The sequence below is a fragment of the Malurus melanocephalus genome, unplaced genomic scaffold (genome assembly GCF_030028575.1).
Source record: "Malurus melanocephalus ecotype Western Australia unplaced genomic scaffold, MMel_1.1 scaffold_49, whole genome shotgun sequence".
NCBI classification, from domain to species: domain Eukaryota; kingdom Metazoa; phylum Chordata; class Aves; order Passeriformes; family Maluridae; genus Malurus; species Malurus melanocephalus.
The window spans coordinates 2,244,964-2,265,527 of NW_026623281.1; the positions used below are offsets into that span (position 1 = coordinate 2,244,964).

Here is a 20,564-nt window from a genome sequence, read left to right on the forward strand (position 1 = left end):
GAGGAGTAGGAAGGGCATGGGGTTATTGGTGCTTTTTTTCCTCCCACAGAGTAAAACAAAACAAAAAACCTGAGAAGGAATGGGGGAGTTGAAACAAACGTGAAATAAAACGGGATGAGACTAGAAAAACCTTTACTTCCTTGGCTAGGTGTGTGACAAATGCATTTCATTGGACTGTCTATATTACTATTTTCCAGACACTGTGTCAAAGGAAGTTTCTGATGGGTAATTCARAGGAAAGAAATGCTTTTTCTTTTGCCCTTTCTCACTCCTTCCACGACTAGTCTTTTGCATGTGTTTTCCAAATGACTGTCTGCTTTGTACTTCTAATATGCACCTTTCTTTTAATTTTAGGTTCTGTCTTCATTTTGCTGACTCAGACCACAGATTCCAAAGAAARGAGGGGAAGTGGAATAAAATATTCAAGTGCCAGAGGAAAAGCAAGACTCGCCAATGAAAATTACCATTACTAAAGTCTAGATTGCTCTCACACATAGTGAGGAATAAAAGCTGCTGTCTATTCAAAGCTTACAAAATTACTTTTGCAGTTTTCCCTCACAGAACTTCAAATAAGCTAAGCCACTTCAACTTGGGCTGAGTTAGGAAATGGAAATATGATTCCTTGCAGGCATCTTCCATCTTCTTCYCCTTCTGCAGGCTTTTTTTGTTTGGGATAGGAAATCCTGAACAAATTGTATGGCGACCACCAGACTTACAGTTGATGGTTATGGATGACATAGGAACTTCAGATTTACATCTCTGCAATGACACCTGATTAAGGCAAAGCTTGAAAACTGCTCACCAGGCATGTTACCAGAACTTGTAGTAGCTATTACAGTTGTGTTTTCTCTCTTTTGCTAAGATTTTGAAGTCTGGGGTGATGTTCCCTGGAAAGCAAGAACAGATAAGTCATCTTTCAGGATTGGAAGCAGAAATAATATGAGAATGCCCAGAAGAGGCTTAGTAATACAAGCCAGGACTCGTTGGCTGTTTGTGGGCCTTGCTTTACTATTCAGTTTAGTCTTGCTCATGTATTTGCTGGAGTGTGCTCCACAAACAGATGGCAATGGATCTCTGCCTGGTGTTGTAGGCGAAAGCATGGGTAAAGAATACTATCAAGCTCTCTTGCAGGAACAAGAAGAGCATTATCAAAGCCGAGCTACCAGTCTGAAACGTCAGATTGCCCAGTTAAAGCAAGAACTTCAGGAAATGAGTGACAAATTGAAGKCCCTGCAGGAAAAAAAGACCCCAAAGGTCAATGGTATGAACTACCAGGGYGCCAAAGAACAAACATCCAATGATCTTCTAGAGTTTCTTCATTCCCAGATTGACAAAGCTGAGGTGAGCATGGGGGCCAAACTACCTAGTGAGTATGGAGTCATTCCTTTTGAAAGCTTTACATCCATGAAAGTATTCCAGCTGGAGATGGGGCTCACRCGGCATCCAGAAGAGAAACCTGTTAGAAAGGATAAACGAGATGAATTGGTGGAAGTTATCGAGGCTGGCCTAGAAGTTATCAATAATCCAGATGAAGAAGATGGACAAGATGAAGATGATGGAGTAGGAGACAGGCAGCTATATAGTGAAAATGATTTTGTAGAAGGTATGTTTATTACATGCTTCCCAGCCCATTAGCAGAATGTCACAAGCATTTAATGGTGTTTRTACTTTTTGGTGTTTTGCCTAGTTGAATGGAGTCTTGAAGAGTAATCAAACAATAAGAACCTTTATTTCTGATGATGAGACTATTACTGCTTCATTATCTTGTGTTTCTAGTGGAGTAACAAATGCATTTCAGAAGGGCTCACAACAAGAGGTGTACGGGGAAATACTGATGCATTCATAATTGATTGTGGCCAAAGTCAATGTGACACAGCTGCTTATGGTACTAAATAACTGAAAGACTTCCATTGAAACTGATGGCAGTGGGAGGGAGAAATTGGTTCATCTCTCTTATTTCAGACTAGTTATGACACTCAATGGGKTTTTTTTCACTCATCTCTATGTCCCTTTTAGTTAATATTCAGGCATTTGACTCTCTTAGAGTTGGATACTCATATTGAAGGGAGAGCGTTGGTAGGCTGTGTGGTGCTCCTGTCAGCTGAAGAGCTTGGTGTCCTGAACAGACCTTTCATGGTATACTAGTTATGGGATCTGCTAAGCTGTGCAGCCTTGAACTGTTCTCTTGTTCTCTCTTCAGTTTTGTCTTGGTGCCTGTAAGTTTCATTGCAGAACACATACTATAGTAAAGGTATATGTAGCAGTTTAACTTTCATCGCTTAGTAAGGCCCATAAAAAATGCAGTAGTGACAAATCCCATAACAGGTGGTTTTCAAGGTACCATCTCATCTTGATGGAGATAAGTATTATCAAAAACTGCCCTAGTATTTCTTATTTATGCTTACAGTATTRAATACAGTTCATGCTGCCATAAAACAGCCAAGAGGTCGACCATGTTGTAAGACCATTACTGTAGAAGGGATTCTGGATCTCAGCTGTATGTCTACACTATAAAGCAAACACGCTGGAGAAGGATACTATTGGCCTTGAAATAAAGGTTTCTTTCAGTCTCAAATGATGTAATTGGTCTGTAGTGCACAAAGTCTACTTTTAGCAGCTACTGTGTTTAAAGCTTGATGCAAGTACTCTGCTTCATTCCAGAAGGTGGGGCAGGACATGGAATCCACTCAGCTGGGTCCATGCAACACAACCAGTGCTGTTGTGCAGTTCTCATTTAAAATGCTATTAATGTGTGTAGGGGTAGCCATTCTTGCACTATTTTAATTGTTTTATTTCTACATTAAGTATTCAGCTGCTTTTCCATTGCTGTTTAGATACTGCCTATACTCTAKTGGACTTTTATTTTACCTTGACTGAAATAGGTGTTTCTTAGTGTACCGCCTTTAATAGAGAATTTCAAGAAAGCAAATAATTTTAGGGCCTTAGAATTACACATCATACCTCTGCCTSTGTTCACACCATTATTTGTTTTTGGAAATCAAACCARTTTCTTTTTGCTGTAAAGACAGTAGCTTTTTACACAGGTTTACAGGAACTATAGGGAAAGACAAGTATTTTATGCTGCATGTGGCTATGTTAGCAACCAGCCATAGTGTTATCTCTGTCTATTATATCTTTCTTCAGACGGAGGTTGCGGGCTGTGTGGATATTCTGTGGGGGTTTTATGTGCAAATACTACTGGCTCATTTAGCCAGCAAAAAGGCAACTTCTGTATGTTTAACATATTTTTTCCCCCCACCSCTGTTTTTCCAAAACTCAGAGGTAGGAAGTGGACCCAGCCTGTATTGGTRCACACAGGTCCCTTGCTCTGCAGCCCCCTGAGTGGGCTCTGGCACTCTGTCTCCATGGTCTGGGCATCCCCTTTTGATGGAAGTCCAAYTGGAAAGTTGATGCCTTTCTGTTTATAAAATACTACTTCATTTAAATCTGTAGGTTTAAATTGCATAGCAATTAAATTGCATTGATGTATCAGCTGAAGTCAGAACAGGTCCCTTAACTGTCCTAAGACTATATCTAAATTGTTGCTGGATTAGTGTTGCTCATTTAGAGACATAGGTTTTAAAGCTGGCTCCAGTTGAAACAAATAATTWGAATTTTGCATCCTCTTCAGTTGATAATTATTTTGTAATAAGTGGTTTGTGGCTACAACTAGAAATGTGGGTAATTTGAAACTGGAGGCTGAGAAATTTGGTGTGTGGATTATTTATTTTTTCATTTTGGCACAAAAGAGAAAACATGCTGCATTAGTTAGTAGATAGCCATCATATTTTGTGCTTAGTATAGATAAGCTGATTTTGTCTTCTGATTTGCAGGATTTTTTTTTTTTTTTTCTGAAAAGTGCTGCATATCTATCTTCAAAAACATACCCACAAAACTGTGCTACAAGAAATAGGCATTTTTATTCTAAAGTGTTCTAGCTTCTTACCTCAACAGCCTAAATTTTTTACAGGTTAGTATTTGGTTCTGGGAATTATGTCTGCTCTTTTCCTAGACTAGTGAAATAGTAGACTAAATGCTGAACTATGTAATTTTTTGGTGATTTGTACTTTCAGATACTCTCTGCTTAGAGAATTTGGTGACTGTTTAAATAATTTAGAATACYTTTTCTTATAAACAGTTTTACTTAATGGTGTCTTTTAATGTCTGCTGAATATTTCTGAAATTATTTCCCAGCAATTATGTTGCCTTTGGTGCCCAGTCAGTGAAATATCACAGTCTTCATTTGAAAAAATGTCAACTTTTTTTTTTTTTTACTGTATTTTAGGATTTATCTGTATTGGAGCAACTTGAGGCAACAAATCCTAATAAGTTGAATTTGAAATTGGTCTGCTCTCTATTTAATTAATAGAAATATCCTAAATGAACTCTTTTCTGAAAAAGTACACGAGTAGTCAATGATACTCATGCTAGTATGAATCTACTGATTTTTAATACTCTTAATATTGCACTGGCCAAAAAAGTTCCACATTCATGCTGATGGATGTGAACTTTCCCATTGCCCCCTTGTGTTTTTTCTCTTTGTCTTTAATTTAACTTTACGCAGCTGCCTTGCTGCATGCTCAGCCTCCGTGGTCTCTGCAGGAAGAGATGCTGTATCAACAACAGGGAGCAATCTGTCCCAGTGTTTTCTGAACTGATGTTATTTCTTTTGGTATTGCAAGACAAAGTRATGATTCAAATCTGTTTTAGAACTGTGATAAGGCAGAGCTGCCGCAGCCACATCATGGTTATGTGTAGGTCTTGAGCAATAACACTAAGTTAAAATAAAGATTTCCAAGTATACATTACATTACAAAGATACTTTCTGAAAACTTCAAAATGATTTTTCACAAAGTTCAGTTGACTTACTTTGCTGGTGAAGAGAAAACCAGCAAATTTCTCAGCTCTTTTTGATGTACCTGTTTTCCTTTGCAGCAACCCGTAATGAAACTTGTAAAATTTTAGTATTAACACAATAAAAATCTGACCTGAAAAAAGTCTTGTTCTGCAGTTGTTGTTTGTGAAACACTTTGAAGTTGTTTTTTTTTTTACTTAGTGTTTCCATTAGATCTAAGTGTATAGAAATTAATGTATCCTATTCCCCGTAGATGAAGAGTATCTCTAGAGAGGATAGAGATACTTTTACCTATTTTCACAAATGAATGGATTTGGGATTACAAGCAATGCACCTAATGCTGAACTGTACATTCCAAGGTAGTCCTTAATTAAGAATAGATTTCTTTGAGATCAGTACTTGATAATGTTGWGAAATGGAGTGTAATTGAGATGAGATAATACTATTAACTTTGTCTGTTCCCTTTCTCCAGAAGCCTGGGWCATTAACTCTTGCATGGTGATAGAGAAGCCTTGAGGGGCCTTCATGGCATCTGTACTTCACTATCAGTGTAACTGGCTTTATTTGGTTTACTTTTATCAGTGTAACTGGCTTTTTTTATCAAGAGATTAAAAGCTCTTCCACTGCACAAATGTTTAAAATTAGCCTTTGGAAAACAGAAGCATTGGTGTGCTTTCAGAAGCTAATTAACTAATTGCAGATAAAGGTCTTGTTATTGAATGTCTGGCAGTGCTGTTTGGGTCCATTTCTCCTGTTTCTGTGTTTCCAATTGGAACTGGGCRAAGCCTAGAAACTTTCTTTAAGTCTACATCTGAAGGGAAGACTCCCCACCCATCCTTGGCATGTAAAAAACCTTTATTCCCACTGCTGCAAACTTAAAGTCAAAACTCTTCCAAAGTCCTTGCCATCCATAGAACAGTGTGGACTGTTCTGTCATGGAAACAGCTCCTTTTGTGTGCTGCATCAGATCAGAAACTGGCCACTGTCCTGGGGACTTCAGAATACACACCAAGAAAAAATAGGTCATACATCTTAAATTAGACCAAACACTTTCCTGGTAGTCGTAAAACAAGTAATAGTATTCAAGGCAATAGAGGAACAGCTTTTTGGCTTTGATAGTAACTGATCTCCAGGATTCCTATGTTTAATTTGTTTGGTGAGAAACAGAACTTCTGCAAAGGGAGTAAAGCTTCATGGACCAGGAATAGCAGCTGKTAAATTATTTCTGCTGCTTTTTACCTCTTTGCTTGTGGAGTTCTATTTTGGATGGCAGCCAGTATATGCTAGTTGGAAGGTGAGATAACAGGTTTTACTAAATGAGTCAGTTCCAAGTGTTAAAAACCTGAATACACTAAGAAGTAAAACAGATGTGGGTTCTTTTTCTGGCTGTTCCCAAATCTGGCTTCTGTGTATAGAAATTCTAGTCCCATAAAAGTATTCAAATCAGTAGATCAGCAACAGAAGTTAGCTCACAGTGAGGGGAATAACTCGAGGAGTATATATTTACTATTTAAAAGAAGCRAGGCTCTAGTAGCATGTTGAGATTCAAAAATTTGTAAATATATGTATTTCAAGAGCTGAATGTTGGCAAGGCACTATTCAGCTTTGAATTTGCATATTAAGGTCTTGAAGTTACAGCAGTGGGTTTTGCTTTTGGGTTTTTTAAAATTAATCTAGAATTTTTTATTCTGTACTCCAGTCTTCTGTTGTAGACTGACATCTGAGCTTATCCTTTGATTAAAGATAAGCTATTGGCAGCTGACAATGCTTTTCARAAACTTCACTTATATTGTAAATGGTGTTTTTATCTGTAAATAGCTATTGGATACCAGGAAAAAAAGAATAAAATATAAAATACTAAATGTCAATTTCCCCAGGAATACTGGTACAAAGCATTTGCTGTATATTACATGAAAGCACCATGGTGCATCAGCTGCTCCATTAACCAAGCTGCTMTTTTCAAGCTACAGTGCTGGACTATGCAGCACAAACATGTGGRATGGAAAAGGATTGAGAGGGATTTTAAATCTTTGGCTGCTTCTGATGGCCAGCATCATGGACTTTCATTGTTTGAAACACCATTTTCAGTACTTGTAATTAATAATGATTTGCAAATAAGCATTAAAATATGGTGYGTACTTTATGCATCTCTGCTGACAAAAGAGTAAATGTGAATTAGCATCTTTTCAAAGAGAGCATTGCAGAATTGTGTTCAAAGGGTAAAAGCATCTCATTTAATAGGCTCAGTCACCATTGGCTTCCAGTGTGATGGAGCAGCTTGTTGTGCTGCACCGTGTGTCCCACAGACCCTCTGTGGTGGTCATCCACGTTTCCTGTCGGGTCTGACAGTGCATGCCCTTGTCCACAAGAAAGAGTGGGTGGACTGAGTATGGGAGGGGCACAAGGAGCTTGCTGTAAAGGAGAGACTGCTGGGCMGGAGGGAATGGCAGGGAATGAAACTGGGTGTAGTTGGGGCAATGGAGACCGGAGCACAGGAACACAGAGTTGGGTAGATTTAGGGAAAGGTTTCTTTGTAAATGGAATCAGGGATGTAGACAAAGAGGGTCAAGGTGGGTGTGCACATTCCTTTGCTTCTTGTATTGGAAGGGAAGGGAATGCCGAGGAATACTTGCCAGGGATAGGGAGAGACACAAAGCTCTATCATCACTTCTTTCTGGTTCCTGAGACAGTCAAACCCACCTGCTCTTAGGCTGAGCCGTTCCCATCACAGACTTTGTCTGATGTTGATTTTAGTTGCAATAAAAGACAATAAAAAGGACAATATCAGTGCAAAAGAGAACACTTTGTGTTCATTGTTGTGGCTTGTCTGCTCTGTGCCCTATCACCACTGCTTTCTGAAGGGGATTTCAGCTTCTGTGGAGACTGGCTTGGAGAAGRGGCAGTTCACACTAGCTGGGTGAATGGAAATGTATCATGTGAGGGCAGGGGTGTTGATCACATTTGGGAATATGCAGCTGTTTTTGACTTTCTCAGTGGTGTGGGTGGCCAGTTAACTGGAATGTAATGCCAATTCATGGCATAGCTTGTGATTCTTCTGGATAACCCATCTTTTCATTGCTGCTGATAGGAGAGCAGAGATTGTATGAACAGAAGGCATTTTTGTTGGAGGATTTTTCCTGTCACCATTTCTTACTCTCAGGGTAGTATAGATACAGAATTAGCAACATAGAACTTAATTTGGTCAAACTCACAGATGAATCTCAGTCCTTTCCTATGTGGTATAAAGTTAGAGCCTGTTGGTTTAACTTGCTTCCTTGATGGACCKCAAAGAACCATGTTCTGAAGGGGACAGATTTTTTCCTACCCCTTAGGAGTAAAATATCTCTCAGCAGGTAGTCCTAAAGTGTTATAGCCACATAGAAAACATCTGCCTATGTGCTTAGAAGACTGGGGGTGTAGTAAAACACCACTGCCTTATTTACCAGATAGAAAGCACTAACTACTGGTCAGCAGTGAAAACAACTTCAAAGCATTCCAGCATTGTCACACAGGTGGTTTTTTTTTTGTTTTTTTTTTTTTTTTTTGTTTAGATGCCACATGTCAGATTTTGCAGACTTTGTCAAGCAAGTTACTGTCATTTGTTCTGCCCACAGAACAAATTGGTGCTTTTGTTGTGCTGATTACTGGCCAGATGATCTCAGATTTTACTGTGGACTGGATCAGGGCTAGGTTCGTACTGAAGGGTTTAARAGCAGGCAATATTAGATTTCAGCCATCCTTTTCCATAGCAAAAAGCTGAATTCCCTTTTTGTTGGGAAGACCCAACTCTAATTCTGTTGGCATAGGACCATGAAACCTGTTGTCTCTGAGAATCAGGGGAAGCTGGAGTTCATTTGGGATTGTTTCTCAGGTCTGACCTACAGTGGTAGAAGGGTGATTGTGATTGATTATAGTTTGTGGAAATTTTGTATGCTTTTGGGAGAAACCCAGAAGTTTTGCCCCCACCTCTTTAGTTCTTAGGAAAATCAGTGTTTCTGAAATACCATTGCTGGGATCTTTGACTTTACATATTACTTGTGTGACTTATTCTTCAGGTTACTATCGTACAGAAAGAGATAAGGGGACACAGTATGAGCTGTTTTATAAGAAGATGGATGGCATGGAGTACAGGCATGTCACCTTGTTCCGACCTTTTGGACCCCTCATGAAAGTGAAGAGTGAAACGGTCGATATTTCTAGATCGATCATTAACATTATTGTTCCTCTTGCTGGAAGAACTGAGGCATTTGCACAATTTATGCAAAACTTTAGGTAGGTGCATGAGATTATATAGTGAGCTGTGTTGCTGTTTTTCATTATTTTGTTTTCTTTTCAAAATGAATTCCTGTTCTGGTTGATTTGTGACAGAACCAATGATTCCAACATTGTGTGTAACTGCCTTGGGATGTTTGTAATTGAACCTATTGTATTGTAAAAGGATTTAAGAGATTCTCAAATTGCACCAAAACCCTTTYTTGACCAAATCCAGGGTCATTATGAACCTGGACACAGATGATCTTGAACATAATTTTTGTATTTACATCAGTTGTAGAGTGCCTGTTTATAAAATATGATATTGAAATGTGACAAACAKTATTGGAACATTTTGATTCAAATGGGAAAGATGAGGAGAGAAGAGGGAAAAACATCTTTCCTTGTTTACTTTGAAACTATTTGATGCCTAAACAGAATACTTTGATCTTCTAATACTTCTTAATGCAGTAGCTTTTAAGTACCTTTTTGAAGGTTTTTGTTGTGTTGCATGTAATTGTTAATATCAGCTTATCTTTGTGATTGTAGGGATGTGTGTATTCATCAGGATAAGCGTGTTCACCTGACAGTGGTGTACTTTGGACAAGATGGTCTATCAGAAGTAAAAAGCATCCTCGATTCTGTAGCTGGGTAAGTGTATCAGTCCAACATCAGACAGTACAAACAATATTGATCGGCATTTTAAATAGTTTTTAAAAGAATGAAAAAGTAAACAAATAAACTTATACTCCCTTGAGGGCTACTAGGAAAAGTAAGCTTTATTTACTGTACACTATTTTGCAGTTGGCATTTTASAGCTTAGATAGCAAAAGTTTCCTGAAGAGTACTAAAAATCAAGTTACAGCCAAAAAAGACTTGGAGGTTTCTATCTGACAGTCCAAAAACCAACAGAGATGAGTTTTGCAGTGGATATTCACTCATGCCAACAGAACGATCAGAGTTTAAGTTCCTTGAAACTGGGACATACATTTCAATAGTTATTTCACTGGAGAGACAATTTTATTTAATGATAAGGAAGAAAAATGTATGAAGTAGGCCTGTACACCCTRCTGTAAAATCACAGCTGTCTCAGCAAGTAACATTACTTTAATATGGATGTCTCACTGGGCATTTACCTGGTTTTGTGGCTTTTTAGTGGTGCTACTGTTGAGTGTCTTCACTCAGTTCTCTTCAAGTATTGTTCTCTGAAGTCTCTGAAGTAGACACTTAACTTTGCTTGAAGATATTCTCTGGGTGTGTTTGCAGTCTCCCTCTGCTGCYCCTTCCCTCTTGTGCTGTGAGTACAGGCACGTGTGCTCCTGGTGAGGAGTGAGGAGAAGCAAAGTGAGCTGGGTTATGGTGGCACCACCACACGGATGGCCTTTGCCCCATGAGTTTGCCCTCTTCTCTGAACTGGTGAAGACAGATACTTCCCTGTTAGTTAGGATTTCTTAACTTAGTTTGAGGGGACAAATTTTAGATGTCATTGTAATTCAAGAGAGCGTTTTAATTCATGTCAGTTGACAAAAGGCCTTTTAGTCTGTCTGAAGGATTAAACATGAAGGGAAGTTACAAAGTAAGACTGATGTCTATCATTTTATCAAATAGACAATTAATTGTAACAGATTTTTTTTCTCATTCTGATCACATAACTATTTTTCTTTTTAAATTCCTGGAATGAACTTCCTGTAAAATGCTGAAAACATATAAATGGTCCCTCTGCCCCTCCCCACAGATTTATTTTGGGATTGTGCTTTTCTTGTAGAGAAACTGACTTCCACAATTACACGCTTGTCTCTCTAAATGAGGAATTTAACCGAGGCCGAGGACTTGACATGGGTGCCAGAGCCTGGGAAAAGGGCGAGGTCCTGATGTTCTTCTGTGATGTTGATGTTTATTTCACAGCCGAATTCCTCAACAGCTGTCGCTTAAATTCTGAGCCGGGTATGTTCCCTTATTGTTGCTGCAATSGAATGGAGCTTTGTCACCGTGTTTGGCTTCAGCTGACCTGTGCTGAGCATACAGCAAACAAAGAAAACTTAACTTGAATGGTGGAGCTCATTCAGTACCACACACCCTGGAAAATGAATCATACTCTGCACAAATGACAATAATATTTARACTGAGAAATAACTTCTGCCTTACTCTAGCTTGTTTTAAGAACACATTGTCTTTTTTGTACAACATGTACGATTTTCATGTTTTCTTAAGATTTTGTTGTCTAAAAGAAAGATGGTTTAATTGCTTTAACAATTAGACTGCATGTAAATCTGTATAACAAAACTCAGTGTAACTCTCTAAAGTGGAAGATGATTTTTGTTATGCTGAAATCTCTAACAAGTTTGGTTCATCTCTTCTCACACATGCATGGCCAAGACACATCACATACAAATGGTTTTCAGTAGAGCTACAGTGTGCTCCTTATGGAGACTGAGCTAATGCTYCACACTTTCAGAGCTCCACAAGCTCTGAAATATTCTGATTATTTTTCTTAAGTTTGCATGAGGCCTGCTTGTTCTGCAGGCTTCTGCCAAGGAGGGTAAAGCTTTCTTGAATTAACAAGCATGCCACCAAAGACCTCCTCCTGTCAAATGTGTGTTTGGGTTCTCTTTTTAATATTTACTCTTGTTCCAAATTTGTTGCAGCCAGAAGCCATTTTCTCCAAATGTCAATTTGGAATCAATAGATATTTTTTCTTCACCTAATAAACTGGGAAGAAAATGCCTTAGAAGACAGATATTTGGATTCTGTTTCTTGGTTTTTTCTTTCATTTCTGTCTGTCTCTGTACTTCATGAAACAAGTTGTATAAATAATTAGAAACATTTGGAGAAGGGCATCTTTTGAGCTTTAAYGAGCAAGAGAGTTTGCAAAACTGCTTGACAATTCATACAGGGAGTTTGTTACCTTTGCTTCAAGTGAGATCTGAAAATGCTGCTCACTCACTCATGAGTTCATGCCCAAATCAGGATACTGAATATTCTTGTGGACTCTTGTCARTACCTTTGCAGCATTGGTGATGCAAGAAAAATACTTATCTGGCTTCTGTAATAGAACTGGTATTTTCAGCATAGTCAGGRTGCTCATGAGGCATGATGCCCTTGCAGGATATCCTGGATGTACCTGCTTTTACATGTTTGTGGAAAGAGACAAATTCATAAAACTCAACAATGCAAGGTGTTACTTGGATATGKTTTTTTTTCTTTTTAAGTTTTACTGCATATCATTATTGCAGGAATTTTTCACTGCCACCTACTGTGATGCTGAAATATTTATAGTATTTTATATAAGCATGTATAACTGTATATAAATACACATGGGGTTCTTTTAATCTTATGGTCTCTGCCCATCAGATATTAGGGGCTTCCTAGGTGGCAAATTTTAGCAGGTAGGCCTTGTGTTTATGTGTTTTCATTAGATGCCTAGTAGGTAATACTTTACATAAAACTAGTGTTTCTGGTTTCTTTGCCTTCAGAAAGCATGCCCACAGTAAGTAACAATTACCTTTTGACTTGCAGGGAAAAAAGTTTTCTATCCTGTGGTATTCAGCCTTTATAATCCTGCTATTGTCTATGCCAACCAAGATATACCACCTCCTGTGGAGCAACAATTGGTAAGCAGCATGATTTATTCTGGATAGAATTAGGTGTGCTTTTCATTTAAGCAAATTTAAGTGTAGCTTTGTGGTCTGTTTGGGATATCTTATGACCTTTTGACAGTGCTTATCTAACAGTTTGCTCTATTTTGGACACTTGGAAGAAGAGCTTATCAAACAGTACAAAACTCATTCATAGATAAAGTTGGAGTTCCACCTAGCTTAAAACAAATTATTAATCAGATAAGTTGGTCATCCTGACCTATTGCTTATTCTGGTTTGGAAAGCCAGTATTTTAAGAAGATGGTGGCATGACAAAGCAGCAACATTCATCTTACGTTCCAGCAAACAAGGAATCGGTGAAAGTCTTCTGAATGATAAAAAAAACACTTCTGAATGATAAGTGTACAGTCTGACTCTCTTTGAAGAGACTGTGTGGATTAAATTGGTTTTTACAACTGAGACTTTTGAGATGGACAGGTTTGGAGGAGCAAAAGAAGACAGTAGTTTGAAGCACAGCTGTATTAAAAGAAAAACATAATAGCTCTTGTTCCCTACATTGTTTGCAAGGATCCACCTGAAAGCTGGAGGGYAGGTTCTGCATATGGCCTGGGATAGTCACAGCTGAGAGAGGAGTGAGCCCCTGCCTGACAGCTCTGCCTTTCACTCTGTTGAGCTTACAGCATTATGGGTGCTGACTTCAATCACAAAGCTTACTCTTCTTGTCATAACAGATCAAAATGTGGCCTTAAAATGGGTAGCAATTGGAGTATTGGGAACAGATGATTTAGCAGTGGACTAATTTGCTGCTTGGTCTGAGCAGATAAATAGAAAATAGAGGTGGTGCAGCAGAAAAGTGTGGAAACTGCAGTGAGGGTGAGTGTTTGGACTGGGAAGGCAGAGGGTGAAGTGAACAGCAGGTCACTAGGGAGCCTCACATGAATATGTGAGACAGAAATACCAGAAGTGTTACTATGCCTTATCTTGCACTGAGCAAATGATTAGTAGAGCTTAACTTTCTGCAAAACCCAGTGCAATGTACCTCCTTTGTTGTATCCATTTCAAAATGGTCCTGGTTTAAAATTGCAGGTACACAAGAAGGATTCTGGCTTCTGGCGGGATTTTGGCTTTGGGATGACTTGTCAGTATCGGACGGACTTTCTGACTGTTGGTAAGATGAGACTAAAGAAAAAAAATTATGTGTTTAAAAAGTGATTCTCTGGTCATATCTAATGATAGGAAAGTAATATATTTATTTCTTCTATTATTTTCCCAAGCCTAGCAGTCAGACTTGCTTGACAAGTTTGACCAATGAGATAAATTAGTTTTTCTGGATTTTGATGTCCCATCTGTTGAGTGTTTTGAAAGACACAGAAGATTTTGTAGAAAAATTGCACTCTGGAACTTCTAAAAATCTTCCCTTTTTTTGGTTCTTTGTGTCTGTCTGAAGCAAATTAATCAAGTTTAAGAAACATATCACTCAAATAAACCACTGACATAGACAAGAAGCATTCAAATCGTTTTAAATAACTTTGGGAAGTTGAATACAGTTGTTGGAGGCTTTAGCAATGTGCTTTGCCCCCCCTTGTGGCATGTTCTTAAAACTGAGAACAGCTTGGTGTGCCTAAATGTGGAAGGTGGTTGTGAAGATAGTCTGCCAGGAGATGTAAATCTGCCAGGAGATGTAACGACACAGCCCTGTGTGCTGTCTGATGGCTTGAATGCAGGCTGATTGCTAATAGCAGTCAGATTGCCATCTGCATCGTACATGCTAAATGAAGACTGCATCGCTCTGCAGTTTTGAAATTGTACAAGAGCCTGGTGGCCTGACCTTCACTGTGGTCCTGGAAAAACAAGAGAATTTAAAACGGTGAACCGTGTTCCTTTCCTTAATCCAGCCTTTTGAATTGTGACCTATGGAGTAATTGCTGGCATTTTTAGAGAGGATTTCTCATGTGGTGCATGACTGCTTCATTTTCCAGCTGCTAAAATCCATTATGCTTCCTAAAAATAATCCAAAAGCATAGCCAGTGAGGTTTGCCTGCAGTTTTCTGCAGCTGTCACATGGGATGTCATGCATAATGCAATTTGGAGACACTGCTCTAAGAGACTTTCTGAAGTCAGTTGATCTGTGTCCTGGGCAGTTTCCACCACAAAGGATGTGGTATTCTCAAAGCTCCCATCCCTCAAATTGGCATGCTATGGCATGGAAAACTTCATTAATTGCTACAGAATTATGGAATGTCATACCACATGTATGACACRTGTGTAACACATTGCACATAAGTGTTGCTCCTCTTGCCCGTGTGCCCAAATAACGATTTCTGGTACTGTTTTTGTAGGGGGTTTTGACTTGGAAGTGAAAGGCTGGGGCGGTGAGGACGTTCACCTTTACAGGAAGCACTTGCACGGTGACCTGATGGTGATCAGGACGCCGGTGCCCGGGCTCTTCCACCTGTGGCACGAGAAGCACTGCGCSGACGAGCTGACCCCGGAGCAGTACCGCATGTGCATCCAGTCCAAAGCCATGAACGAGGCGTCGCACTCGCACCTGGGCATGCTGGTGTTCCGCGAGGAGATCGAGGCGCACCTCCGCAAGCAGGCCTACAGGACTAACAGCGAGCCCGTGGGCTGAGCATCGCCCCGGCYCGCCCCAGGACTTACACCTCACCGTGAACCAGCAGCGTTTTACAGCCTTAATTCAGCTTACAAATGCAGTGCCTCTCTTTTTCAGTGAAGAAGAGTTTAGGGGGTTTTTGGTTCTTGTAATTGTTTTCCGAGTAATCCTTTGACTGATACGCTCTTCCCTACGTATTTTGCAGTTCAAGCACCTCAGCTAAATTGGACAGCRTATGTAGTTCAGGGAAAGTGTCTTCAGTATCGACTGGAAGAATCTGTGGAATGTACAATTCAACACTTTTCCATGTGGTACATTTCTGTTCTTATATTTGCATTCTTTTGAGAATTAAATGAAATAATCCTTTGTGTCTTGAGTATTTTCAGTCTGTATGGCTCACTTCACTGTGACTTTAGAAGGATACTGTACTTAGACTCCATTGTAGAAACAGGAGAAAGGTGTGGAAAAATAATCTCATCATGAAAGGTACATGGACTTGCTGACCAGTACAGCAGCTGTGCAGGGTGCTGATTCCACAGCAAGGGCTTGGTGCTGCATTTGCTATATTAACAGACATTTGACGTGGTTGAATATAGAGTAATTTGGGGGGTGGGAATGAAAATCCTTTTAAGTGGAACTTTAGAGCATATAATATAAGTTCACACTGCGAAGGAGACACCACCTTCTTACTTTAGTGATGGATCAGACAAGTTGGGAACATTCCAGTTGGGTGTTTCTGGGTCTGGTCTATTCCCACAGTAGATGCCATGTCCCTTCTATAAACTGAGCTATGCTATTAAACTTGTTTATTTAAATATTTTGACCCCACTCCTCCTTATTCCAAGGCTCTGCCTATGTATCTCACCCTTTAAGTTGAGGAACCATCTCTTCATTCCCGTGTGAATTTATTAGAGGCCTGTTTGCTATTATGCCAATATTGTCCTTGTGCATTCTTTCTCTTTTGGGCATTTTCCTGTTTTCCTAAGGTGTCATATACTCTTAGTTGTTTCAGTGACTGAAAAATCAAGTGCTATTACAGCCTTTCTTTATACAATGCTCTTCATTCCAATGATTATCCTAGTAGCCTTATTCTTCACTTTTTCAATTTGAGGATGTTTTAAGGTGTTGGGGGTTTTTTCCCTCTGAGTTTTTCTTTTGCTTATTGGGTTTTTTGAAGCATGTTTAAGTGGAATTATGCTGTGGTCTCATTAGTGCCTTGTACAATGGCACTACAACTTYGTTACTTCTCTTTTTGGTCTTTTGGGATGCATAACCGTTCAGATGCAGGCAGGTCATTTCTCTCCATATTGTCTTATATGATATCATATGGCATGCCTCGTTTTTTAATACATTTGTTTATAGAATGAATGCAGAGAATGCTAATTCAGTGGTTAAACCATTYGCATGGTTTCTGCTGAATTTAGATTTTAGTTGAAAACCTTTCTCAAAGCAGGTAATTAAGATCTGTTTATGGATTTATTTTGCTCAAGAATTCTGAAGGCAACTAAAGATTTAAATGGTTGATTTCTGAATAGCAGATATGCTGTGCAAATAGTTCTGGGCACTGATCCTTTTTTATATGTATATAAAATTTGCCTTTATGTAACTTATTGTGGAAAACATTGTACTGTATTGTACTTAGAGTGAAGAGAATGCATTGCAAGACTTCTTGCAACTGATATTCTCAATATAATAAATGGAATTTCTGCATTTTAGAAATTGTTTTAAGCTTTTTCTTTGAAATACATTTTTACAATAATATTGTACAGAGCATAACACACTGTATTCAAATAATAATATTTGCAGTGAGAAGTTCAACCAGCTCAGTTTTGCTTCTCAGAGTCTACCCAGACCAGATACAAAGGTGCAGAGTTTGTTCCTCAGACCTAACTTAATTTAGACCAGTTGTTCCCTTACTTGGATATTTTGATGGCTGCTAACAAAAATTGTAAGGTACTGGTGAAAAAAGAGTAAATATGGAGCATTCTCTTGAGACTCCAGCCTTTAAAACTTCAGCTGCTGCTGCTGTCCTGGCTCTGCTGCACAAGAAGCAGCATCCAAAAATACTCTTGCTGCCACCACCGCTGCTTGCTGTGCCCTGGGATGGGGACAGAGGTAGTGCACAGGTGTCCAGCMTTGCTGCTCCTCAGCTCTCAGCACTCAGACGCTTCCCCAGGAGGATCCAGTTGTGCCAGTTCCCATGTTTTGGAAACACGGCAGAGTGCTGATATCCCAGTGTCTCCGCTTCTGCAGTTTTCCACTGCGTGGTTGTACTTATCAGCAACAGCGAGGGAGAACAGTGTCAGCTGTCCCCAACTGTGTCATGAAAACCAGTTCATGGTGTCGGTGCTGCAAGGCGATTGGGGAAGTCTGGAGCAGAGTGCAGTCACCAGGAGCCACTTCTGGAAACGGTTTTCCACTCATCATCCCAAAAGGTGCAAGTGAATGCATTGGAGTTAAAAGGAAGTCAGAACTCTTGGAAATACTTAATGCGTGTGTTGGGCATTGACACAAGTATTCCAAATGGCTCATGATTTGAGGRCTCCTGAACTCAGAGGAGCCCTTGCAGGCTGGGGCTTCTCTTGTCTTAGTTCTGCTCCCTGCAATACCTGCCTGTGGGAGATGTTGCTGTGGCACACACCAGCTCAGCAGCTCTGTACACTCAGTGTTTTAATGTGTACCACTGCTTTTGCTCTGYAATGGAACTAGAACAGAAGTAGTGGGATATACTTTTATTATAAAATTRTTTCAGTTGCCTGAGTGTATGGAGCATCTGCTGCATTTGGGCACAGTCACGCTGTGCCACAAACTCGTGATTGTGAGCAGCAGTATCAGTGTTCTGTGGTTGCTGCTGTGAGCTGTAAAGCAGGGCAGGTGTTCTCTTTCCCTGGAAGATGGGTAACTCTTCTTTGGTTGTATTTCCTAACTTCATCCAAGAAAGGGAGATTAGTCAGGGCTCAAATACAAAAATCTCTTGCTTGAGAGCAAGACCTGCTTTTGGTTTTCCAGTGCTCTGCCTTTAGAGGAAGAATAAACCCCACACTGTGCAGCTTGGGGTGCTGCTGGGGCACTGCAAAGAAAAGTGACAGTATCAGGCTTTGGAATCACAATCTGTGTGCTCGGGTTACATGGCCAAGTGCTGGGCCTTGTCCTCCTGTTTTGACAGATGCTGTTTACATAACACACTTTTTTTGATCTGTGGTCCAAGTGTTTTCCTGGAGGAGTCACTGCGTTTTAGTGCTACAGTGGTAAATATAGTAACACTTACTTAAATAGGAACATGCTCTGCTGGATTGTGAAGTAATTTTTTTCTGTTGTGTGCTATCCACATAAATTGTAACCTTTTCCAAGGAATTTACAATCTGTAATTTTTTGTGGATGAAAGTATTCTTCATTAGGGGAAGTCAAGATGGGATTAGCTCAGGGTGGATTTTTACTTGAGTAAAAGTCAATTACTTGCAGGAAAGRACGTGGGTTATGGTTTTGAATTCGTTTAAAAATAGGTTGTTCAATGAGAGTAGTAGATAATGGTTTGGAGAATCAGAAATACAGATGAAAWAGTGGAAAAACTTAAATAGTTCTGGCTCCTGCATCCAGAGGAAAATATTTAGTGATTTTTTTTTTATTTCGTAAAAGCCTTTCAACTCTGAGATGCACCTGTGAAAATCAAAACTTATTTGTAAACTGTTCAAGAAGAGAATTGCATCAGGAGGGAAAGAGAAGTGGTGGGTAAGGTCTAACCCCTTGTATCTGAATGCAGACATATAAATGCTTTTAGTTCATGCCAAAATAYAGACTTGAACAAAACTTCTGCTTTGACAGATCAGTGAATGAAAGGCAGTAACTTCAAATAACCTTTAAAATGGTGTTTCATCATAAATTAGTAACTTATTGATGCATCAGTGTAGTGGTAACAGCTTTCTGTGTATCTGAAGTGGTAGCTTTCATTGCCTGAGGTGCTCTTGCTGTGTGTGACTCCCACATACATCTTAAGGAGGTAAATCATTCAAACTTTACTCAGCTGTGAAGGAAAATGAGGATAACAAGCTTAAGGACCGTTTGGTTCATGCCCCAACAATGATCACCTTTTCCTTGTTAGGCCTGATTGCAACTAAAGGATTGCAATTGCCTGATGGAGTGCAAAAATGATAAAATAATTTTTTATGTTTCTGTGGTTTCCGTGGCTCTGCACCCCCACCTTTGTGGTACAGCTTATACCATAGCATGGTTTTTCATGTCAGGCACTGAGCAGTGCCGCAGGGTGCTGGGGACACACCTGGGAGCTGTGCAGGCACCCACCCACACTACCCACACTACCCACACCCACACAGTGCCCTTCTGGTTCCAGTTTCAGCACCAYGATTGCCTTCAGGCCCTGGAGGATCGGTACCAGCTGCAGGTGGGTGCAGCCCTCCTTTGGGGCACTGTCCCCAAGCCTTTACTGAGCTCTGCCAGCCCCAGGTGCTTTCAATAACCATGGCAGTTGGGCATAAATACCCTCCCCTCAGTCGGGACCAGAAGCTGCTGGAAAGAGGTTGTCCTTTCACAAGCTCTGTGGTTTCTCTCCTGGTTTCAAGTAAGGTAAGTGTTTTATTATTATTTTTTGAATTGTGCCGAAAAGGGAATGCTTTCCACCTCTTTTTTTGGGGAGACTTTACTTGCTTCTGCAGAGGCTGTGTTTTGCTGGCTCTGAAAAGTAGGTGTTATAGCTGGGATCTGTGTGGAAGTGCTGTGCAGCAAAAGTACTCCTGACCTCCAGGTCRAATGTTAAATGCCATTTATGTTCAAGTCTAAATATTTGCATACAGTTTTATTAAAACACAAGTCTGTTTTGGTTAGCTTAGTCTGTTATTCTGGGTAAGGTAAAGAATGCCCTCTGAACTTAAAGTTTGGGGTTATTTAGCTCGTTTATTTGAGCTGTTCTGAGTTTTTATGTCATGTGCTGAGTTTTTCTGGAGTAGTTTTAGTTCTAATAGTTTCAAGGTTGGCTTGAAACTACAAGCCTTGTATGTAGCATGCGACTGAAGTGTCTTGACCTATGTCCTCTCATCTTTTGCTATAAAAGGTGTAAAACTCCTTGCTGGTGCAAGTGAACTTAGCAAAGGTTTTAAATTTTTTTTCTAGGTAGAATACTTTGTATTTGTACTTGAGTTGTATGTGAAAGAGGATACTAACTCATTCCTGCACTTTGCTGTGCTAGTGGCAAGATGATCTTTTGTTTATGATTCTGGTGGTGTTTGATCTTGAA

General features: G+C 39.7%; 1 protein-coding gene across 1 annotated transcript in view; it reads left to right on the forward strand.

The window, feature by feature from the left end:
• The window catches only part of CSGALNACT2 (chondroitin sulfate N-acetylgalactosaminyltransferase 2), a 30,581-nt gene extending 14,880 nt beyond the window's left edge, over window positions 1-15,701 (forward strand). Inside the window, exons 2-8 of the mRNA XM_057365209.1 lie at window positions 355-1,603; window positions 8,911-9,127; window positions 9,656-9,757; window positions 10,872-11,050; window positions 12,623-12,717; window positions 13,789-13,870; window positions 15,042-15,701. Coding sequence (XP_057221192.1) covers window positions 940-1,603; window positions 8,911-9,127; window positions 9,656-9,757; window positions 10,872-11,050; window positions 12,623-12,717; window positions 13,789-13,870; window positions 15,042-15,334 — 1,632 coding nt within the window. The 5' untranslated portion in view covers window positions 355-939 and the 3' untranslated portion in view covers window positions 15,335-15,701. The remainder of the gene's footprint in view (window positions 1-354; window positions 1,604-8,910; window positions 9,128-9,655; window positions 9,758-10,871; window positions 11,051-12,622; window positions 12,718-13,788; window positions 13,871-15,041) is intronic.
• Window positions 15,702-20,564: the final 4,863 nt, after the last annotated feature.